We start from the raw sequence: 18,835 nt of genomic DNA on the forward strand, positions 1-18,835 counted from the left end.
TGCAGCTTATGTAAGATGAGTTCCTGACAACCCTTTTCCAGTTGCAAGCTTTTCATTGAACATCATGGCAGACCTACAGTTTATTCACAGATACCCATTCACCAAAGCACGTAAGCACGTACCTAAGTCTATCCATATTCAACAAAGTGCTAAGGCACGTGCTTGATGAATCGGGGCTTTAAATTGATGTAACACTATGTTACACTCCTTATAATTGTAACAACACCCAGTTGCCACAGCAATGTCTATCTCATAAAAATATGTAAACAAATACAATCAGCCTTCTGAATTTTTGTTTATATCTTTAATGTTTATAGCCAGTTCATCAAAAACTAATAAAACATATATGACAAAAAATCTACTGTTGCCCTCAAAGATGTTTGTATGAGAGAGAGATCTTGGATCAACCCATTATATTTAACTGGCCTTCTGTGTATTCAGACAGTGTTCTGTTTTTCTGGTTAGGCACTGACAGTTGGTATTATTGTTCTTGAGTGTCAAGATTTGCTCTAATAGATACAGTGACTAGGATTTTCAAAAGTGCCTAAAGCAGTTAGGACCGCAAGTCAAGTCATGATCTTTTCAACCTCTCTTTAACTGAGAGTTTTTCCAGGCCCTTGATTATTCTGTTGCTCTTCTCTGAACCCACTGTAATTCTTGCAATATCCTTTTTGTGATGGAGTGGCTCCTGGCAATAATTGAAAATGCTGATAAATTGTTTCTCTAAACTCTGTCCTATTGTGCCATTTGATCAGTTTATAAGCTGAAACACCTCCCCTCCATTATCTTTTTGTTAGATTTTGCTACGCCTTTGATCTCTCTCAACATTGTGCACTCAGTTTCCATTTCTTGATCTTGAGGCCAGTAGTATAGCCCTGCTAATATAGTTATATTCTTACAGCTTGGGATTTTTATTCATATAGAATCAACTGTGTGACATACTTCAAAAGAGCAGAATTTTCAGAAGATGCTAAGCCTCCATCATCTGAAAATCTGACCCCTTTAAAATGTCTCAAGTTGGCATCCAAAATCACAAGTCCCTTTTGAAAGTTCAGGCCATTATCTATTGTATAGTGATAATTTTTAATAGAATTAAACTAGGGTGATTAATTGCGCTGTTAAACAGTAATAGAATACCATTTATTTAAATATTTTATTATTGAATATTTCTACATTTTCAAATATATTAATTTCAATTTACAACACAGAATACAAAAATGTACAGTGCTCACTTTATATTTATTTTTATTACAAATATTTGCATAGTAAAAAACAAAAGAAATAGTATTTTTCAATTCACCTAATACAAGTACTATAGTGCAGTTTCTTTATCATGACAGTTGAACTTACAAATGTAGAATTATAACTACATTCAAAAATAAAACAATGTAAAACTTTAGAGCCTACAAGTCCACTCAGTCCTACTTCAGCCAATGGCTCAGACAAAAAAGTTTGGTTACAATTTGCAGGAGATAATGCTGCCCATTTCTTATTTACAATATCACCTGAAAGTGAGAACAGGCATTCACGTGGCACTGTTGTAGCCAGTATCACAAGATATTTACATGCCAGATGTTCTAAAGATTCATATGTCCCTTCATGCTTCAACCACCATTCCAGAGGAGGTGACCATGCCGATGACGAGTTCTGCTCGATAACGATCCAAAGCAGAGAACAACCCACACATGTTCATTTTCATCATCTGAGTCAGATGCCACCAGCAGAAGGTTGATTTTCTTTTTTGGCTGTTTGGATTCTGTAGTTTCTGCATCTGAGTGTTGGTTTCTTAAGACTTCTGAAAGCATGCTCCGTACCTCGTCCCACTCAGATTTTGGAAGGCACTTCAGATTCTTAAATTTTGGGTCGAGTGCTGTAGCTATTTTTAGAAATCTCACATTGGTACGTTCTTTGCATTTTGTCAAATCTGCTGTGAAAGTGTTCTTAAAACGAACATATTCTGGGTCATCATCTGAGGCTTCTATAACATGAAATATATGGCAGAATGCAGGTAAAACAGAACAGGAGACATAAAATTATTTTTTTTGAGTTAATCGCGTGAGTTAACTGCAATTAATCGACAGCCCTAAATTAAACTAGTTTTCATAGATTTATTTTTCAAATAGATTTATTTTATTAGCATATAGGGCTCAATTATGTTGACTTCGTTGAGACTATTCGTGTGAGTAGCAGCTGTTCGATGTGAACCACACCGTGTTACAGATCAAAGTTCCAATCTTGCTCCCATTGAAATCCAAACTACAATTGACTTCTTTGTGAGAAGGATCATGCCCATGTCTGTGATACAAGCAAGTTAGTCTGGTCACCATTTAGTTCGTTCAGCTGTGCCTAATATACTGATCACAGTATTATTATTATTTCTGCTAGGCATTGGAATGAGCAAATGCTGGATGAAGCTTGCAGACTGGTTCTTAAAGAAGTTTCTCTGCCGGGCTCAGCCCCAGGTGGGAAGGTGGAATATAGAAGGACTTTGATTGTCAGTTTCCTCTTCAAATTCTACCTGGAAGTGCTTCAGTCATTGAACAGGATGGTAAATCCATGTCCTGGGTTTATTTTCATGCAGTCTAGTGAAAGGTCTTGTACTCTGTATTTATTTTTCCAGTTTGTACTTTGTGCTGATCATAATTTCTGTGTTCAAAAAGAATTTAAAAAATACATAACAACATATCAGTGCCACTATTAAAAGAGCTCTCACTCTAAAAAAATAAAAAAAGAGAGAGAGGTCATCTTATTTGGTCTACCTCGTCTCAAAAGGACAAATAGCTGGGATAAATAAATGGCTTTGCAATGTGCATAAATGTCACAAACTATCTATACTATGATTTTTTGGTTTGGAGAGAAGATTTGTAGAAAAATCTGTTCAAATGTCATTGTGTGGTTCTAATTTTGATTTTTCTTTCTGAAGGATTCCTGTAATAAATCTGTTCAGTTTCCAAAGAAAAGAATGTTTTCTCTAATTGCCAGCCTTGCAAACTTAGCTTGGGCTCTGAGTCAAGCTGGTTTTTTTAATTTCTCACCTATCACCACCAGCAGCAAAGGTTCTATGTCAGTTTTGTTCATACCTCAAAACAAAGTTAACCTCTTCTTACTACAATTCCTTTCATTGGTCTCCTGAAACAGCTGTGGTGTTGTGTCCAAATGCTTTTTTTTTTTTTTTTTGTATTTTTTAAATAAATATTTTATGAATGCTCAACAGTCTTCACTTCATTTTCAGCTACTTTTTGGGGCTCTTCTAAATAGGGGGAGACTTGAGAGGTTTATGTTCAATCATTGTGGTTACTAATTCTTTTAATAGAAATGCTTGTGTTGTGAAACTATTATTATTAAAACACTTCTCTTTCAGGACCCCCATCTGTATCCTGAGATAGCAGGGAAATATGGGAGTGTGCTACAAGATTTCCAACCCCAAATGCCCCAGAGTGAACAAATATACCAGGTCAGTGAGGCTCTTTTAATATGGCCCTTCAGTTTAAAAGACACTTAAAAATTAAGATACAAGAAGATCCCAAGCAGTGAAGGCCAGATACAGATTTTGCAAAGCACTGAGGATGCTGAACTCTGTGGTTTTGATTTAAGCTCATTAATCATTATGGCTTCAGTTATTTTAACTTACCCCTACTTTAGTACATGCTCAGTCCTTACAGGAACCTAAGTGATAGGAATAGAGTCTGGAAATGAGATGAAGTACAGTAGAACCTCAGAGTTATGAACACTTCGGGAATGGAGGTTGTGTGTAACTCTGAAATGTTCGCAACTCTGAACAAAACATTATGGTTGTTTCTTTCATATGTTTACAACTGAATATTGACTTAATACAGTTTTGAAACTTTACTATTCAGAAGAAAAATGCTGCTTTCCCTTTATTTTTTTTACTAGTTTACATTTAACACAGTTACTGTGCTGTATTTGCTTTTTTTTTTTTTTTACCTCTGATGCTGCCTGATTACGTACTTATGGTTCCAAATGTGGTGTGTGGGTGACTGGTCGGTTTGTAACTCTGATGTTCTGAACTCTGAGGTTCTACTATATGTGATTGAACAGATTATCATGTGTTCAAGTAAAATTTAGCAGCAGAGGGGAGCAGAGAGCTATTCTTCATGTCCTTGTGCAGACAAAATGTTTCTGTTCTGCAAGAATTTTTGAGATTTCAAAATCTTCTTTCCCATCCCAAATCGGGACAAAAAGTCTAAATCTCAAAAATTTTCATGAACCAAAAATCCAAAAACAATTTGTATCAGGGCAATCAAAATGTTTCATTTTGATAATTTCAAAATGTTTCATTTTAATTTTGACTTTTTTTACATTTTTGTTTCCTATCAATTAACTTAAATTACAAGAAGTCATTTCAAACTGAAAAATCAAATTTTTCATTTAGAAAATTACAAAAGAGGACGTTTTAACAATTCTGAAGCTTTTTTTTTCCCTCAAAGTTTTTTTCAAACAGGAAATTTGCAAAGTTCTGGTTTTGACTAATTGGCATTTGCTGATTAAAAAAGTTTAGTCCAAAAATTCATGCCCAGCTCTAGTGATGGTCACCTGGAAACAGCAGCATTATTCTTGGGGCTACACCCTATGTGACAGTGGGAATGGGAGCCAATGGAAAACTGAAATCATTGCTTTTATATTAATATAAGATTGTATCTTACAATTAGAGTTCCAGTTAGAGTTAAATCAAATAAATAACAGAGGGGAAGAGAAATTAAGCAGCAAAGGTAATTGGTGGGAAGAGATGTTGAAATTTGAAATGAGCTAGGGCATCGATGAGGCAAAAAGATATAGAAAGGCTGTTCTAGGGGGCAGTAGCTACAGGGGAGAAGGCTCTTGTACCAGTGGTGACATAGGGACAGAAAGAAGTCAGTATTAATCTGAAAATCTGAGGTAGCAGGGGGGAAAAAGAGGTAGGAGGAGGATGCAAAGTACTTGAAGAATCTGTTACTCTATCATAATGTGCTATTGTCAATAGCTCTTAAACAAAATTATATTTGTGTGAAATTACACAGAAGAGAGCCATATTCTCTGCTGGTATAACTCTGACTTCATTGCAGTAAACATATGGTTCTTACTAGTATAAAGTGAGAGGAGAATCAGGCATAGAAAGTTGTATACCACTTTAAAGTCAGTTTTCTAGCAAAAACAAAGAATGACTGTGTCTCTTTTCTCGTTGTTAAAACATGAGCAAAGTCAGGAACAACAACATCTGGAGGCTTACACAACTGCAGAAAAACACCTCATTGTAACAATAACATATCACAAGGGATGGAACCATTCCTTTTAATATAGAACCAAATCTAGGTCAGAATCAGTGTTTCATTAGTATTTTCATTATCACAACATGTTTGAACAGGAAGAAACTTAAGTAATTGTTTGTCTTCATACATCACTGGCTTTCACACAGGCTTATAAAATTGAACGTTGTAGACAAAACTTGTCATCACCGTTTCACAAGAGGAGTAGCTTTCCTTTTCAGTAAATTTTCCCGTAAGCATAGAACTCCACTCAGTGTCACATGTAGCCATTTACAGATTTAGAAGGTTTTTCAGTAGGTTCAAGAAGTTAATTTGTAGTGAATGATGAGTAATTAGAAACTTGCAACAGGATATTAATATATTGTGGTAAATGGGCTGATTAGCTGCTCCTAAAATGTACTTCTGACTGCACTGCATGTAGGAACATAGAATTGCATACTGGATGGATCAGCGTGTCCCATCTAGTCCAGTATCCTGACAGTGACGTCTGCCAGAAGCTTCAGATGATGGTGCAAGAAACCCTGCAGCAGGCAGTTATAGGAGAACCCCCCACAGGGGAAACACTATCCCCCAGTAAAAAGAACGGGGAGTACTTGTGGCACCTTAGAGACTAACAAATTTATTTCAGCATAAGCTTTCGTGGGCTACAGCTCACTTCTTTGGATGCATAGAATGGAACACACAGACAGGAGATATTTATACATACAGAGAACATGGAAAGGTGGAAGTACACATACCAACTGGAAGAGTCCAATCAATTGAGATGAGCTATCATCAGCAGGAGAAAAAAACCCTTTGAAGTGATAATTGAGATGACCCATAGAAGGTGTGAAGAGAACTTAACATAGGGAAATAGATTCAATTAGTGTAATGACCCAACCATTCCCAGTCTCTGTTTAAACCTACCGTATTTATCGGCGTATAACACGCACTTTTTTCCCCTGAAAATAGGGGGCAAATGATGTGTGCGTGTTATACGCCGATATAACCTTGGGAGCTATGACAGTAACCTCCAATAGGGTCCCCGGGTCCCCGCCCGACCCTCACCGGCCTCCCTGGCCGCGTCCTCCCCCCCCCCCCCGCGTTCCCGGCCCCGCGTTCGCGGCCCTGCCCGCCCCCCCCCCCCCCCCCCCGGCCCCGGGTCCCCGCCCGACCCTCAGCGGCCTCCCTGGCCGCCTCCCCCCCCCCCCCGCGTTCCCGGCCCCCGCGTTCGCGGCCCTGCCCGGCCCCCCCCCCCCCCCCGGCCCCGGGTCCCCGCCCGACCCTCAGCGGCCTCCCTGGCCGCGTCCCCCCCCCCCCCCCCCCCGCGTTCCCGGCCGCGGCCCCTGCCCGGCCCGTCCCCGGGTCCCGACTCCCCGCCCGCCCCTCCCGGGCCGCGTCCCCGCGTTCCCGGGCCCGCGTTCGCGGCCCTGCCCGGCCCCGGGTCCCCGCCCGACCCTCATCGGCCTCCCTGGCCGCGTCCCCACCCCCCCCCCGCGTTCCCGGCCGCGACCCTGCCCGGCCACCCACCCCCCCGGGTCCCCGCCCGACCCTCCCTGGCCGCATCCCCCCCCCCGCGGCCCTGCCTGCCCCCCCCCAGTCCCCCGGGTCCCCGCCCGCCCCGCCGTGGCCGCCCCCCCCCCCCCCCGCAGTCCCGCCCCCGCCCCGGCGGCCCTGCCCCCCCCCCCCCCGTCCCCGGGTCCCCGCCCGACCCTCACCGGCTGCGGCACGGCCCCGGGTCCCGGCCCCCCGCCCGCCCCGCCCCGGCCGCCCGGCTCCGGCCGCACCCCCCCCCCCGGCCCTGCCGTGCCCCCACCTACCGGGATGCTCGGCTCCAGCTCTGGCCGCAGCCCTCCCTGGCTCCACCCGGCCAGCCACCTGGCTCCGGCCGCTGGGCTCCCGCTGCATCCTCCGGCCGCGTGACTCCTGTCCTGGCCCGGCCACGTCCAGGCAGCGCGGTAAGGGGGCAGGGAGGGGGTGTTGGAGAGAGGGTAGGGGAGTTCAAAGTCCTTTATTTGAAATTTAAGTTTTTGTCCTGAAATTTCCCCCTTAAAATGAAGGTGCGTGTTATACGCCTGTGCGTGTTATACGCCGATAAATACGGTAAGTAGTTAGAGATTAAACTATTGTTTAAACCCCAGTAGTTAGAGATTAACATATACCCTCAAGCATGAGAGTTTAAATCCCCTCTGAAACTGCTTGTTTGTTGGCATTTTTAGATCCTTGCTATAACTCTGGATAATCTTACCTATATAAATGACAAATCCTTTTTTGGGTCCCACTAAACTCTTGTGAGAGTAGAACAGCAACCTTTAGAAAGTGACAGCAAAATGGTACAACTGCCATATCACATCCCCCATTCGTTAGAATTAGAATTCACAAACAACTTCATGTCCCTTCAGGAACCAAAGATGTCCAACAGGCAGAAAATATAGCACATGCTGATAAGCAAAAATGTACCACAGCACTGAACAGAAATAGAATCTCTTTTTTAGTGGCATGTTAAAGTATGTGGAGAAGAGTGGCTGATGGTTCAGAGAACCATCATTTGAGCTCCTGCTCTGCCTGGGTTTATGTGCTAATAAAAATGAGATTATATTTCCTTTCAATGCAGTGATAGCACCTGATTTATTTGTGCTTGTGTTAGTCTCACTGCATTTTCTGTTTGCAGTCTTTGATTCCTCAGTGAACCTGGAGCTGTCTTTGAAATGGCAAACCCATTATAATTAATTTGTATTAAAGTATCTCCTAGAGGCCGCTGTCAAGATTGGGACCCCATTATGCTAGGTTTTGTACAAACATAGGCAAGTTGAACTGATTTACCTTAATGTAGACTGCTTTAGTTAAGTCAGTGTGGACTCTTTTTGTGGATACTCTAAAATCAGTTTTAGAGCATCGTATATCAATGTAATTAAAGTAATCAACTTCCAGCTAATTTGTTATAAGGGACACTTGAACTGATTTTCAGATTCTGCTCACAGGTGGGGTGCACCAGTTTAACTTGCTTGAAAACTGATTTAGTGAAATCATTACAATTTGTGTGTGTAGACAAGGCTGTAGTAGACAGTCCCTGCCCTGAAGAGTTTACAGTCTACATAAACAAAGGGTGATTAGGGGAACAAGTGCAGTGGCTTACCCATGGTCAACCCAGCAGGGCAGTGGCAGAATTCAATTCTCCTGAGTCCCAGTCCTGTGCTGCCAGCCACTAGGCTGCACTGCTTTCCACACACCAGATATTCCTGTCTTGGATTTCTTTTTAAGGTGTCAGAGACCACCAGTGGCCTGTCAACAGACAGTGACTAAGTAATACAAGTTGGCATATTTTATTATTCAGATTATTCAGCATTGTGTTGCATGAGTGATTTCTAAGCAAGCCAGTGTACTGCCGTCAGTACTTATCTTCTGCAAATCTGTAGTCTATGCCTTTGTAATATGAGCGATATAATCTTTTAACAGCAGGTAAATAAATGCAAGTACTGAAAGTTCTGTGCTTATTCAGATAAGACTATTGTAATGTTCTGTTAGAGGACAGTTGAGCTGGCTTGGGAAGTCCAACAATCAGGAAGTTCATGGTAGGAGACATCTAATTAAACCTGTCATTTCTCAACGTATTGCTAGTAGCAGACAGTTGACTAAAAAGAAAATGGAGAGAGAGCTACTGGAGGGAGGAGAGGTTAATCAAACTGCCTGTGCATTGGAGACTGTAGGGGGAAAGAGGATTCGAAAATATGAATAAATAGCCAGTTCTCAGCATAGGGCAAGGTTAGTAGTGAGGAGTCAGTGGGATCAGTAGTTCAGGATGTTTATTAATGGACTGGAAAAGCGGGGCAGAGGGGGTCAGTGAGTACATGACAACATTTGCTGATGGCAAAAAAATATTTCTCAAGGAGGACCTAGAAAAATAAAATTAATAGGCAATGCAGTCACATATTAAATTCCTCACAGGCAGCTACGAGGGAATGCACATTGGAAGGAACATTTAAACTGCTTGTCCATACTGAGCAGTGCTGAATTAATTGTAAGCTTTCAGGGGGAAAATCCAGGAGTCACTATGAATAGCTCACTGCACTGTATTGCCAAAAAGGTGAAATACACAACAGAAGTCACTTGAGAATAATTCAGAAAATTATTACAGCATCACTGTATCTATCAATAAGACAACACATCATCCTCTTGAACACTGCATTCTGTTTTGGCTACTTTGGGTACGTCTACACTACGGGATTATTCCAATTTTACATAAACCGGTTTAGTAAAACAGATTGTATAAAATCGAGTGCACGCGGCCACAGTAAGCACATTAATTCGGCGGTGTGCGTCCACGGTCCGAGGCTAGCATCGATTTCTGGAGCATTGCACTGTGGGTAGCTATTCCGTAGCTATTCCATAGTTCCTGCAGTCTCCCCCGCCCCTCGGAATTCTGGATTGAGATCCCAGTGCCTGATGGGGCAAAAATCATTGTCGCGGGTGGTTCTGGGTAAATGTCGTCAGTCATTCCTTCCTCTGGAAAAGCAACGGCAGGCAATCATTTCGCGCCCTTTTTCCCTGGATTGCCCTGGCAGACGCCATAGCATGGCAACCATGGAGCCTGTTTTGCCTTTTGTCACTGTCACTGTATGTGTACTGGATGCCGCTGACAGAGGCGATTCAGCAGCGCTACACAGCAGCATTCATTTGCTTTTGCATTATAGCAGAGACGGTTATCAGTCATTCTGTACCGTCTGCTGCCATTGTAAATTGGCAATGAGATGATGGTTACCAGTCCTTCTGTACTGTACTGTCTGCTGTTGTCATGGGTGCCCCTGGCTGAGGTCGGCCGGGGGCGCAAAAGACAAAAATGGGAATGACTCCCCGAGTCAATCCCTCCTTTATGGTATCTAAAAATAGAATCAGTCCTGCCTAGAATATGGGGCAAGTGTACTAGAGAACCAGAACCAGAGAGCACAGCCGCTCCGTGTCAGATCCCACAGAAATGATGAGCTGCATGCCATTCATAGGGGGTGCCCCTGCAACAACCCCACCTGTTGCTTCCCTCCTCCCCCAGCCTTCCTGGGCTACCGTTGCAGTGTCCCTCCATTTGTGTGATGAAGTAATAAAGAATGCAGGAATAAGAAACAGTGACTTGTTAGTGAGATAAAATGAGGGGAAGGCAGCCTCCAGCTGCTATGATAGTCCAGACAGGACATTAAGCAGTGTGGTGGAGAGGAGCCCAGCATCCCGCTGCTATGATAGTCCCGGCAGTACAGAATCTTTTCTTTACACATGAAGGGCGGGGGCTGATGGAGCTCAGCCCCCAGTTGCTATGATGAAGACGGTTACCAGCCATTCTGTACCATCTACCCAGGCAACTGAGGCCAGCCAGGAGCACTCACGGGCTGATGATGAGGACGGATACCAGTCCTTCTGCACTGTACCATCTGCCACAAGGCTGATGATGACAATGGATATCAGTCATATTGTACCGTCTGCCACCAGGGAGGGGGAAAGAGGATGCTGCAATTCACTGCCACAGCATCGCATCTACCAGCAGCATTCAGCAGACATAGGGTGACATTTAAAAAAGTCAAGAGACGATTTTTTTCCCTTTTACTTCTGGGGGTGGGTGGGGTAAATTGACGAGCTATGCCCTGAACCACCCGGACAATGTGTTTGACCCTACAGGCATTGGGAGCTCAGCCAAGAATGCAAATGCTTTTCGGAGACTGCAGGAACTGTGGGATAGCTTGAGTCCTCAGTCCCCCCTCCCTCCCTCCATGAGCGTCCATTTGATTCTTTGGCTTTCCGGTACGCTTGTCACGCAGCAGTGTGCTGAGTCCCTGCTGTGGCCTCTGTCTGGAGATTTTTTTAAAATGCTTTGGAATTTCGTCTTCTGTAATGGAGCTCTGATAGAACAGATTTGTCTGCCCATACAGCGATCACATCCGTACGGTCCATGATGGAGCTCTTTTTGGATTTGGGACTGCATCGCCACCCATGCTGATTGGAGCTCCACGCTGGGCAAACGGGAAATGATATTCAAAAGTTCGCGGGGCTTTTCCTGTCTACCTGGCCACTGCATCCGAGTTCAGATTGCTGTCCAGAGCGGTCACAGTGATGCACTGTGGGATACCGCCCGGAGGCCAATACCGTCGATTTGCGGCCACACTAACCCTAATCCGATATGGTAATACCGATATTAGCGCTACTCCTCTCGTTGGGGAGGAGTACAGAAACCGGTTTAAAGAGCCCTTTATATCGATATAAAGGGCCTCTTAGTGTGGACAGGTGCGGCGTTAAATCAGTTTAACGGTCCTAAAATCGGTTTAAACACGTAGTGTAGACCAGACCTTTGTGTCATAAAGGACATAGCAAATATAGAAAAAAATCAGGAGAAACTAGAAACAAAATGGGTAGACTTCTGGAAAAAATTGCATAGGGGGGATTAAAGTGACTTCTGGGGACCAGCAGTTTAGTAAATGCTCCAGCCTAATCTGTATATTATGCCAGAAGTAGGTGCTGTTAAACAGAGATTTTCAGGCTCTAATAGAAGGACACCCTGGCTTGTCTTTCTTGGGCTGATGATTGTTTTTTTTTTAACTAAGCAGGAAGTAAACCCAGAGCAGCTTCCCAGGGATCCAATCGGACGTCCCATCATGCACCAGGCTGGTATAAAACACGCCACTGGTGAAGCTCTTTACTGTGATGACATTCGTGCTGTGGATGAAGAGCTCTTCCTGGCTGTGATAACCAGTTCCAGAGCCCATGCAAAGATTGTGTAAGTGCATAAATGCCTGAAAGAAAAGTATAACCATGAAAGCATTGGTTGAGATTTTCAGAGCAGTGTAGGGCGTTTAGATGCACAGCTTTCCCTAGATTGCTTTGAAAATCTCAGCCACTCTGCTTTGTAACAGAGGATAGATACTCAGAACATTCTGATGATGGAATACTAATCTGAATACCAGCTCAACATCTTTGTAAGGCCTGAGTTGCTCACAAAAGATGCTCTGGTATAACTAAAGCCTGGTCTACCCTGGGTGGCGTGGGGTGGGGTGAGGGTGTCGATCTAAATTATGCAACTTCAGCTACATGAATAACGTAGCTGAAGTCGACGTACTTAGATCGACTTACTGTGGTGTCTTCACTCTGGTGAGTCAACTGCTGCTGCTCCCCCGTTGATTCTGCCTGCGTCTCTCACTGAGCTGGAGTACAGGAGTCAACTGGAGAGCGCTCGGGGGTCGATTTATCACGTCTAGACTAGACATAATAAATCGACCCCCGCTGGATTGATCCCTGCCCACCGATTTGGTGGGTAGTGAAGACATACCCTAAGATTGCACTGATTTAGTTAAACCAATGCAGTTTGGACACACATATCAGTTTAAACCTGGTTGTCAGCAGATTAACTTGTGTGTTAACAGGTGCAAGCTAAATTGTTGTAAAATATGTTTAAAACCAATATAGAGTTTAACTAAAATCACCCCATTAATTAAACTAATGTATCTGCTGTGTGTAGATGAGTCCTAAATATTTGTACTTATCAAGTAACCTGATTGCATTATTGATTTTACCACTCTATGCCACAGATCTTTTCTCCTAATGCGGAAGAGATTGACACACCCAGCCTTCTTTTGTGTTTCAGAACACCAGTAAATCCCTGACCTAATACTATTGTCCTAATTTATAATTCCATCAGAGCACTTTGTGTTAATTACATGATTTCTTTAGCATTGTCATTAGACAGGAGATGGTACCAAAATTTGCAGGGTTAACAAAACTTTTGGTATTTAGATAATACCAATACAAATCTTGGCCTGAAATCCCTTGATTTGATTTGTATACTATCCAGGCAAAATACATATGTAGAGTCAAACAAGTGAGAGAGCATCTGAGCTCTTCCTACAAACTACAACACACGTATTTGTTTTTAACATTCAGTCATTATAATACAAGATTCTCTCTTGCTTTGGGAGAAAGGCATACCTTGTAGAGGATGGGATCAAACAGAGTTTTTTCTGTCTCTACCAAAAGAGCTGGAGAGCACAGCAAGGGGCTGGGTGTTTCATAGGTGATATTCCTCTGTGGAGCAAATGGGCCACTGCCATCCTCTCTACCACAATTCTGCTTAATGGGGGAAAGGAACAGTGACTTTCTTATTACAAAGCAAGCTTTTTCTGGAAGGGAAACAGCTCACCAACAGTCTTCCCTTCCCTCTACCACAGCAGCTTCCACAAAGAGCTGTGTGAGAGCAGAGTCTTGTGGCACAGGCTACTTATGTATATATTGTATCGTCTTACTTCACGTGCAACAGTGTGTGGCGCTAACTACTTTATATTTTCCCCCTAGATCGATTGATACATCAGAGGCCCTCAAAGCACCAGGAGTGTTTGATATTATAACAGCTCAGGATGTCCCAGCCACAAACGAGTTCTACTATTACAGTGATCCAGAGATTATATTTGCAAAAGATAAGGTATAAAGTGTCTGTCGGTAGCTATGATTTTTCTTTGGTGATGTCTCTTTGATCCTTGATTTATAATTAAACTAAACAGGAACAATATTGACTCTTGAAGTTTTGTAGAATGTGTATGTTGGGAATTACACCTCTACCTCGATATAACGCTGTCCTCGGGAGCCAAAAAATCTTCCCGCATTATAGGTGAAACCGTGTTATATTGAACTTGCTTTGATCTGCCGGAGTGCGCAGCCCCGGCCCCCCCTCGCCCCCCGAGTGCTGCTTTACCACGTTATATCCGAATTCGTGTTATATCAGGTCGCGTTATATTAGGGTAGAGGTGTATTTTGGCTGCTCTGTGGGCAACTTCTTAGTTCTTTTTCCATTTCCTTTCTAAGTATCAAAATAACCGAACTCTGTGACATACCTCTTTAAATCAGATGAATCAGACTAGTCAGGATATAGGGTAATCTTTTCTAAAGCACCTGACGGTATGTCTAAACTGCAGTTTGGGAGTGAGGGGCTGAGCGCAGCACATGTAGACATACCCAAGCTAGATTTAATCTAGCTAGTGTGAGCACCAGTAGCAGTGAAGCCATGGCAACATGGGCTTCAGTGTGAGCTGGGCTGCACAAGCCCACACTGGGTATTTACTTGGGCAGCTAGCCCACACTTAAGTCTGTGCTACTGTGGCTTCACTGCTATTGGTGCATGAACTAGGTAGGTTGAAGTCAGTTCAGATATGTCTACACTTGCTACACTCACACCTGCAATCACAGTTTAGATATCTTCTGGGTCATGTAGGCTCCCAAGTCTCATTTTTAGAAGTGACTCAGGCACTTGGGAACCTGGGTTTCATGGGAAGTCCATAGGACTTAGGAACCTAAGTCACTTAGGGACTTTTGAAAATGCTGTGCTTGATTCCCAAATAACATTGATACTTCTATTAGTGTATTGGTTTAGGGGAAGGTTTATAACAAATAAAAAGCGTTAAACAAAAACAAAAATTAGAAGGGGAAATGTGAACTCTATTTATTTGAGTCCAGAATTTCAGTAAGCACACCTGGGGATCATTTGAATACAGGAAATATTTCCACTGTACTTTGCAGGTAATTTGCGTGGGTCAGATTGTCTGTGGTGTGGTTGCGGATACAGATGTTCATGCCAAACAAGCAGCTGCAAAAGTGAAGATAGAGTATGAAGATCTGGAGCCAGTGATCCTGACTGTTGAGGTAATAATTAGCCTCATCCTTCTTGCTTTTTTACTGACTTATCTTGGGCAGGGAAAGCAGCTGTTTACTCTTCACTTGCTATTTACTTTTTTTCATAACAAGTGAAGTGTGACTAATTGGATTATCTTTTTAAGGACTAAGGGCCAAATTTTTGCTGTCACTTATACTAGTACATCCCCAATGATGTCAATGTAAAAAGAGCAGAATTTGGCCAAGTTTCCACTTGCACTTGGTTGGTTAGTTAGTTCTTAAGGAAGATCCTCACTTCCTCATATAGTAACAAACAGGGATCTTTCACATCTAAGGATTCCCCTGCCTGTTCCTTTCTGGGATTACCATGTGTTCTTGCTCTCTCTTCAGGCCATACCAGCTGCTCCAGGAAAGCAGTTCTTGGAATTACGCAGTGAATGACAACAATTCAGGATTCCTGATCTGGGAACTCTACCTATAAATAGGGGCAGGTTAAAATTAAATGGGGCCTGTTCTCCCCCATTTCACTGATTAAATAAATAAAATATTGGCTGCCTCTCACAGATTTCAGTGGGTTGAAGTACAGGGCGGATTTTGACTTATACTTTAGTGCCTAGTTCAGACCACACTGCCTAGACAGACATTCTTCCTAGCAACTTGTGTATTAGAGACTTGCTTTATGTGACAGTTGAGAACTTGTCTTTGTTTAGAGTAGCCATGACTGTTGGGGAGTTTGACTGAAGTGTGTGCTCCCCTGATGTGATAGAGACTGGCTTGCATATCAGGAGAAGAAAAGCATTGTGAAGCAAAGCCCATGCTGACTATTCCTATCTTAACCATATAGTCCAGTCTCTTTCTGTTCCATCTTGGTCACTTACAAGCTGTTCTGTCTCTCACCACAAACCAGACTTCCCTTTTTGTCCTAGGGAGAGTCATACTGGACAGCTGTCAAACAGCCTTTGGGGAAATAGTATAATTAATAAAATACTTCTGCACTAGCATTCTGTAGGAAATCAGAGGTCATCAGTAATGCAATATTGAGTCACAGCAACATTTTCTTGTCCAGTGTATAAAATCCTAAACTTCTGGAATCCTGTGATGGAATTTGGTAGTCTGATAACTCTCTGGTACCCAGTTCCCCATATCTTTATGTAAGGGGCATGGCAATCATATTGGTGATAAAATGCTGTGGGAAAAAAAGAGAATATTTAAAATTGTCAAACTCATGTGTGTGTTTTCCACCACTGCAGGAGGCTATAAAGCACAATTCATTCTTTGAGCCACAAAGAAGACTAGAACAAGGAAATGTCGATGAAGCATTTGAAACTGTTGATCAAATACTTGAAGGTAAAGTGCAGAATGTGTTGGGTGGATGGTGGGATGAGGAGAGTTTCTGCCAGTTTGAAGTCTGATACTAACCAAATGGATCTGGGCAAAATGGAAATTGTCAAATCGTCATCAGAATTTATAGGGACAGACTTTCAAAGATTGGCACCTAAATTGCTCCTTCCTATGTCCCTTTTAAGTGCAATTGATGATGTACTGTGCCTATTAGGCAACACCAGTACAGCATTACTATCTGATTAATTTATGAGAAAAAATATAATCCTACCATTATTTACCATGGACTTTCCTGTCTCTGTTTTACTGTGATACAAAAGTGACAATCTACAATATGGAAATGTTGATCCAGAAAACCAATCAGGTGACTAAAACAGCTGACATATGTCCTGCAGAATATGGATTTTACCCTCTTGTTAGTCTGTTCCCTTTCAACCACAAATTCTTCCCTTTCTTCCCCAGCATCAGACATGGCTTGTTTGGTGCTGATCCTGAACAACCATGAATAGCACTTCCCTTCTGCAGAAAAATTACTGTATTCCACGTCTGATTTGATTAACACAAGCTGGCTCAAGATCCTGTCAGCACTCTCAAGCCTTCCACATCCCAGACTCAAGACACTTAGGCTGATATTGACAGTGTGTGTGGCAGATTATCTGGTAGTGTAAATTGGCACAGTTCTGTTGATATCAATGGAGCAGGGCTGGTTTACACCAGCAGAGAGTTTGGCTCACATTTTTATGCTAGATGTTGCACCTGTTGCAGCTGGTTTCTCCTGCCTGGTTGCACCTTAACAACAGTAGCACCAGCAGTTGTGTTGATCAAGTACGTTGAATGTTACGTTTTGTGTAATTTGCATACTTGGCCTAGCCTCCTCATTCCTCCCCTTTTTACCCCCCAGCCCATCAGCAACACTTGAGTCTTTATCTTTGGAACAGGGGAGATCCACATCGGGGGACAGGAACATTTTTACATGGAGACTCAGTGTGCGCTTGTTGTGCCAAAAGGAGAGGATAAAGAAATGGACGTGTATGTGTCAACCCAGCATCCAGCACTGATCCAGGTAATGGAGAGCCTTTTTAGGCAATTCTTTAAAAACTTGACAGTATAGCTCTTTGTGTGTGGTTTGATAATCCATCTGAAGCAGTTTATGATGCAGTAGGAACATGTGAATTACACAGTTGGGTTATCCAATGTCCATTGCTCTCCACTACACCAGTAGCATGCCAGCTCAGCACTGCTGCTCTCTCTGGCACCAAGGTGAGGAGTGAGTAAAAGCCCTTCAGTCCCCTCTGAAAGTAGTCTGTGCTCCAGGGCACGATCCTTTAAGGTACAGAGTTCTCCCTCTGAAGTGCTAAGCACCCTCCACTCCCATCTTCTTCAGTGCTTTGTACGTGCATTAGCTGGGGTGGGGGGCTGACAACTGCCTACTGCCAGAAATATAAAGGGAAAACTCACAAAACCTAACAGGAGAGAGGTCAGGTTGGTGAGGTGATATCTTTTATTGGACTAACTTCTGCTGGTGAAAGAGACAAACTGTCAAGCTCCACAGAGCTCTTCTTCACGACTGGAATAAAACCTAGTATAGCAGATTATCTCTTCTTAGCTACACATATGGCTTGTAAAGCAGAATACATTTTGAACAAAATGCTGAGATTTTATATTAGGTGTATTTTGCCCATTGTTCAGCTCCCATTTTCTGTGTGTGTTACTTTTATATACTGATAACAAAAATCTGCATTCTTTCTTGGCTGTGTTTCATAAATGAGGGACACTCAATCACATTTCTTCATCTGTGACTAATAAGACCGTAGATTATTAAAACCAATCATTTAAAAAATCTAATGTCCTTATTATGGATTTTGCTTACTTCCTGCATTTCTCTCAGCTTGGACAATTGTCTATAGCCAGTTTCACTTTCAGATTCTCCATGTTGCAGTATTTGGGTGCAAATGTTGTTTGGGGGTATTTATTTGTTGAAAAATAGATGTTTCCATGGGAATTAGAAAGAAAATCATGGAGACATAACTTGGTCTTTTCTATAAACTTTTTTTGCAAAACTTAAATTTGGGCCAGATTTGAGCTGACAGGGTCCCTTTAAAATTGCAATGATATAAAAAGGGGATATTGACTTTACAGGAAATGGTGGCCTCATGTTTAGGGGTTCCAGCCAATAGGATCATGTGCCATGTAAAAAGAATCGGTGGAGCTTTCGGTGGGAAAATAGGGAAAGCTGGTCTGTTGGCATCTGTTGCTGCAGTGGCAGCAAACAAGTAAGTGTGTGGCTCCCTGTTGTAAGAGAGAAAAAGGGAGGAATAATAGTTACCCACAAGGTCCCTTCCCTTCCCAGAGTTGCTCCCTCTATACTAGCTAACAAGCCACAAAAACCTGACTGTCAGTGAGTTTTATTTGACTCTCTACTCTGGAAGGGTTATAAACTGGGCTGAGGTGATGTGATCTAAACAGAGCTGAGATTGGTGTCAGCCAGAAATGGCTCTCAAAACTCTTGACCGGCTTATGGGGAGCTACCCACCTGTCAGATTGGGACCTTGTCCACACATAGGGATTGTACTGACCTTGCTACATCAATTTCAGAATTGATTTCGTTAACTCAGTGC

At 42.8% G+C, this 18,835-nt stretch overlaps 1 protein-coding gene across 2 annotated transcripts in view; it reads left to right on the plus strand.

Annotated features, from left to right (window-relative positions):
- LOC123378341 (aldehyde oxidase 1-like) overlaps positions 1 to 18,835 on the plus strand; it is a 75,846-nt gene that overhangs the window by 24,438 nt on the left and 32,573 nt on the right. For both annotated transcript variants that reach the window (XM_045031970.1, XM_045031971.1), the window contains exons 15-22: positions 2,386 to 2,548; positions 3,362 to 3,454; positions 11,828 to 11,997; positions 13,566 to 13,692; positions 14,784 to 14,906; positions 16,127 to 16,223; positions 17,156 to 17,280; positions 18,357 to 18,490. In XM_045031970.1, the coding sequence (XP_044887905.1) occupies positions 2,386 to 2,548; positions 3,362 to 3,454; positions 11,828 to 11,997; positions 13,566 to 13,692; positions 14,784 to 14,906; positions 16,127 to 16,223; positions 17,156 to 17,280; positions 18,357 to 18,490 (1,032 nt within the window). The remainder of the gene's footprint in view (positions 1 to 2,385; positions 2,549 to 3,361; positions 3,455 to 11,827; positions 11,998 to 13,565; positions 13,693 to 14,783; positions 14,907 to 16,126; positions 16,224 to 17,155; positions 17,281 to 18,356; positions 18,491 to 18,835) is intronic.

Source organism: Mauremys mutica, chromosome 10 (assembly GCF_020497125.1).
Source record: "Mauremys mutica isolate MM-2020 ecotype Southern chromosome 10, ASM2049712v1, whole genome shotgun sequence".
In the NCBI taxonomy this organism is placed as follows: domain Eukaryota; kingdom Metazoa; phylum Chordata; order Testudines; family Geoemydidae; genus Mauremys; species Mauremys mutica.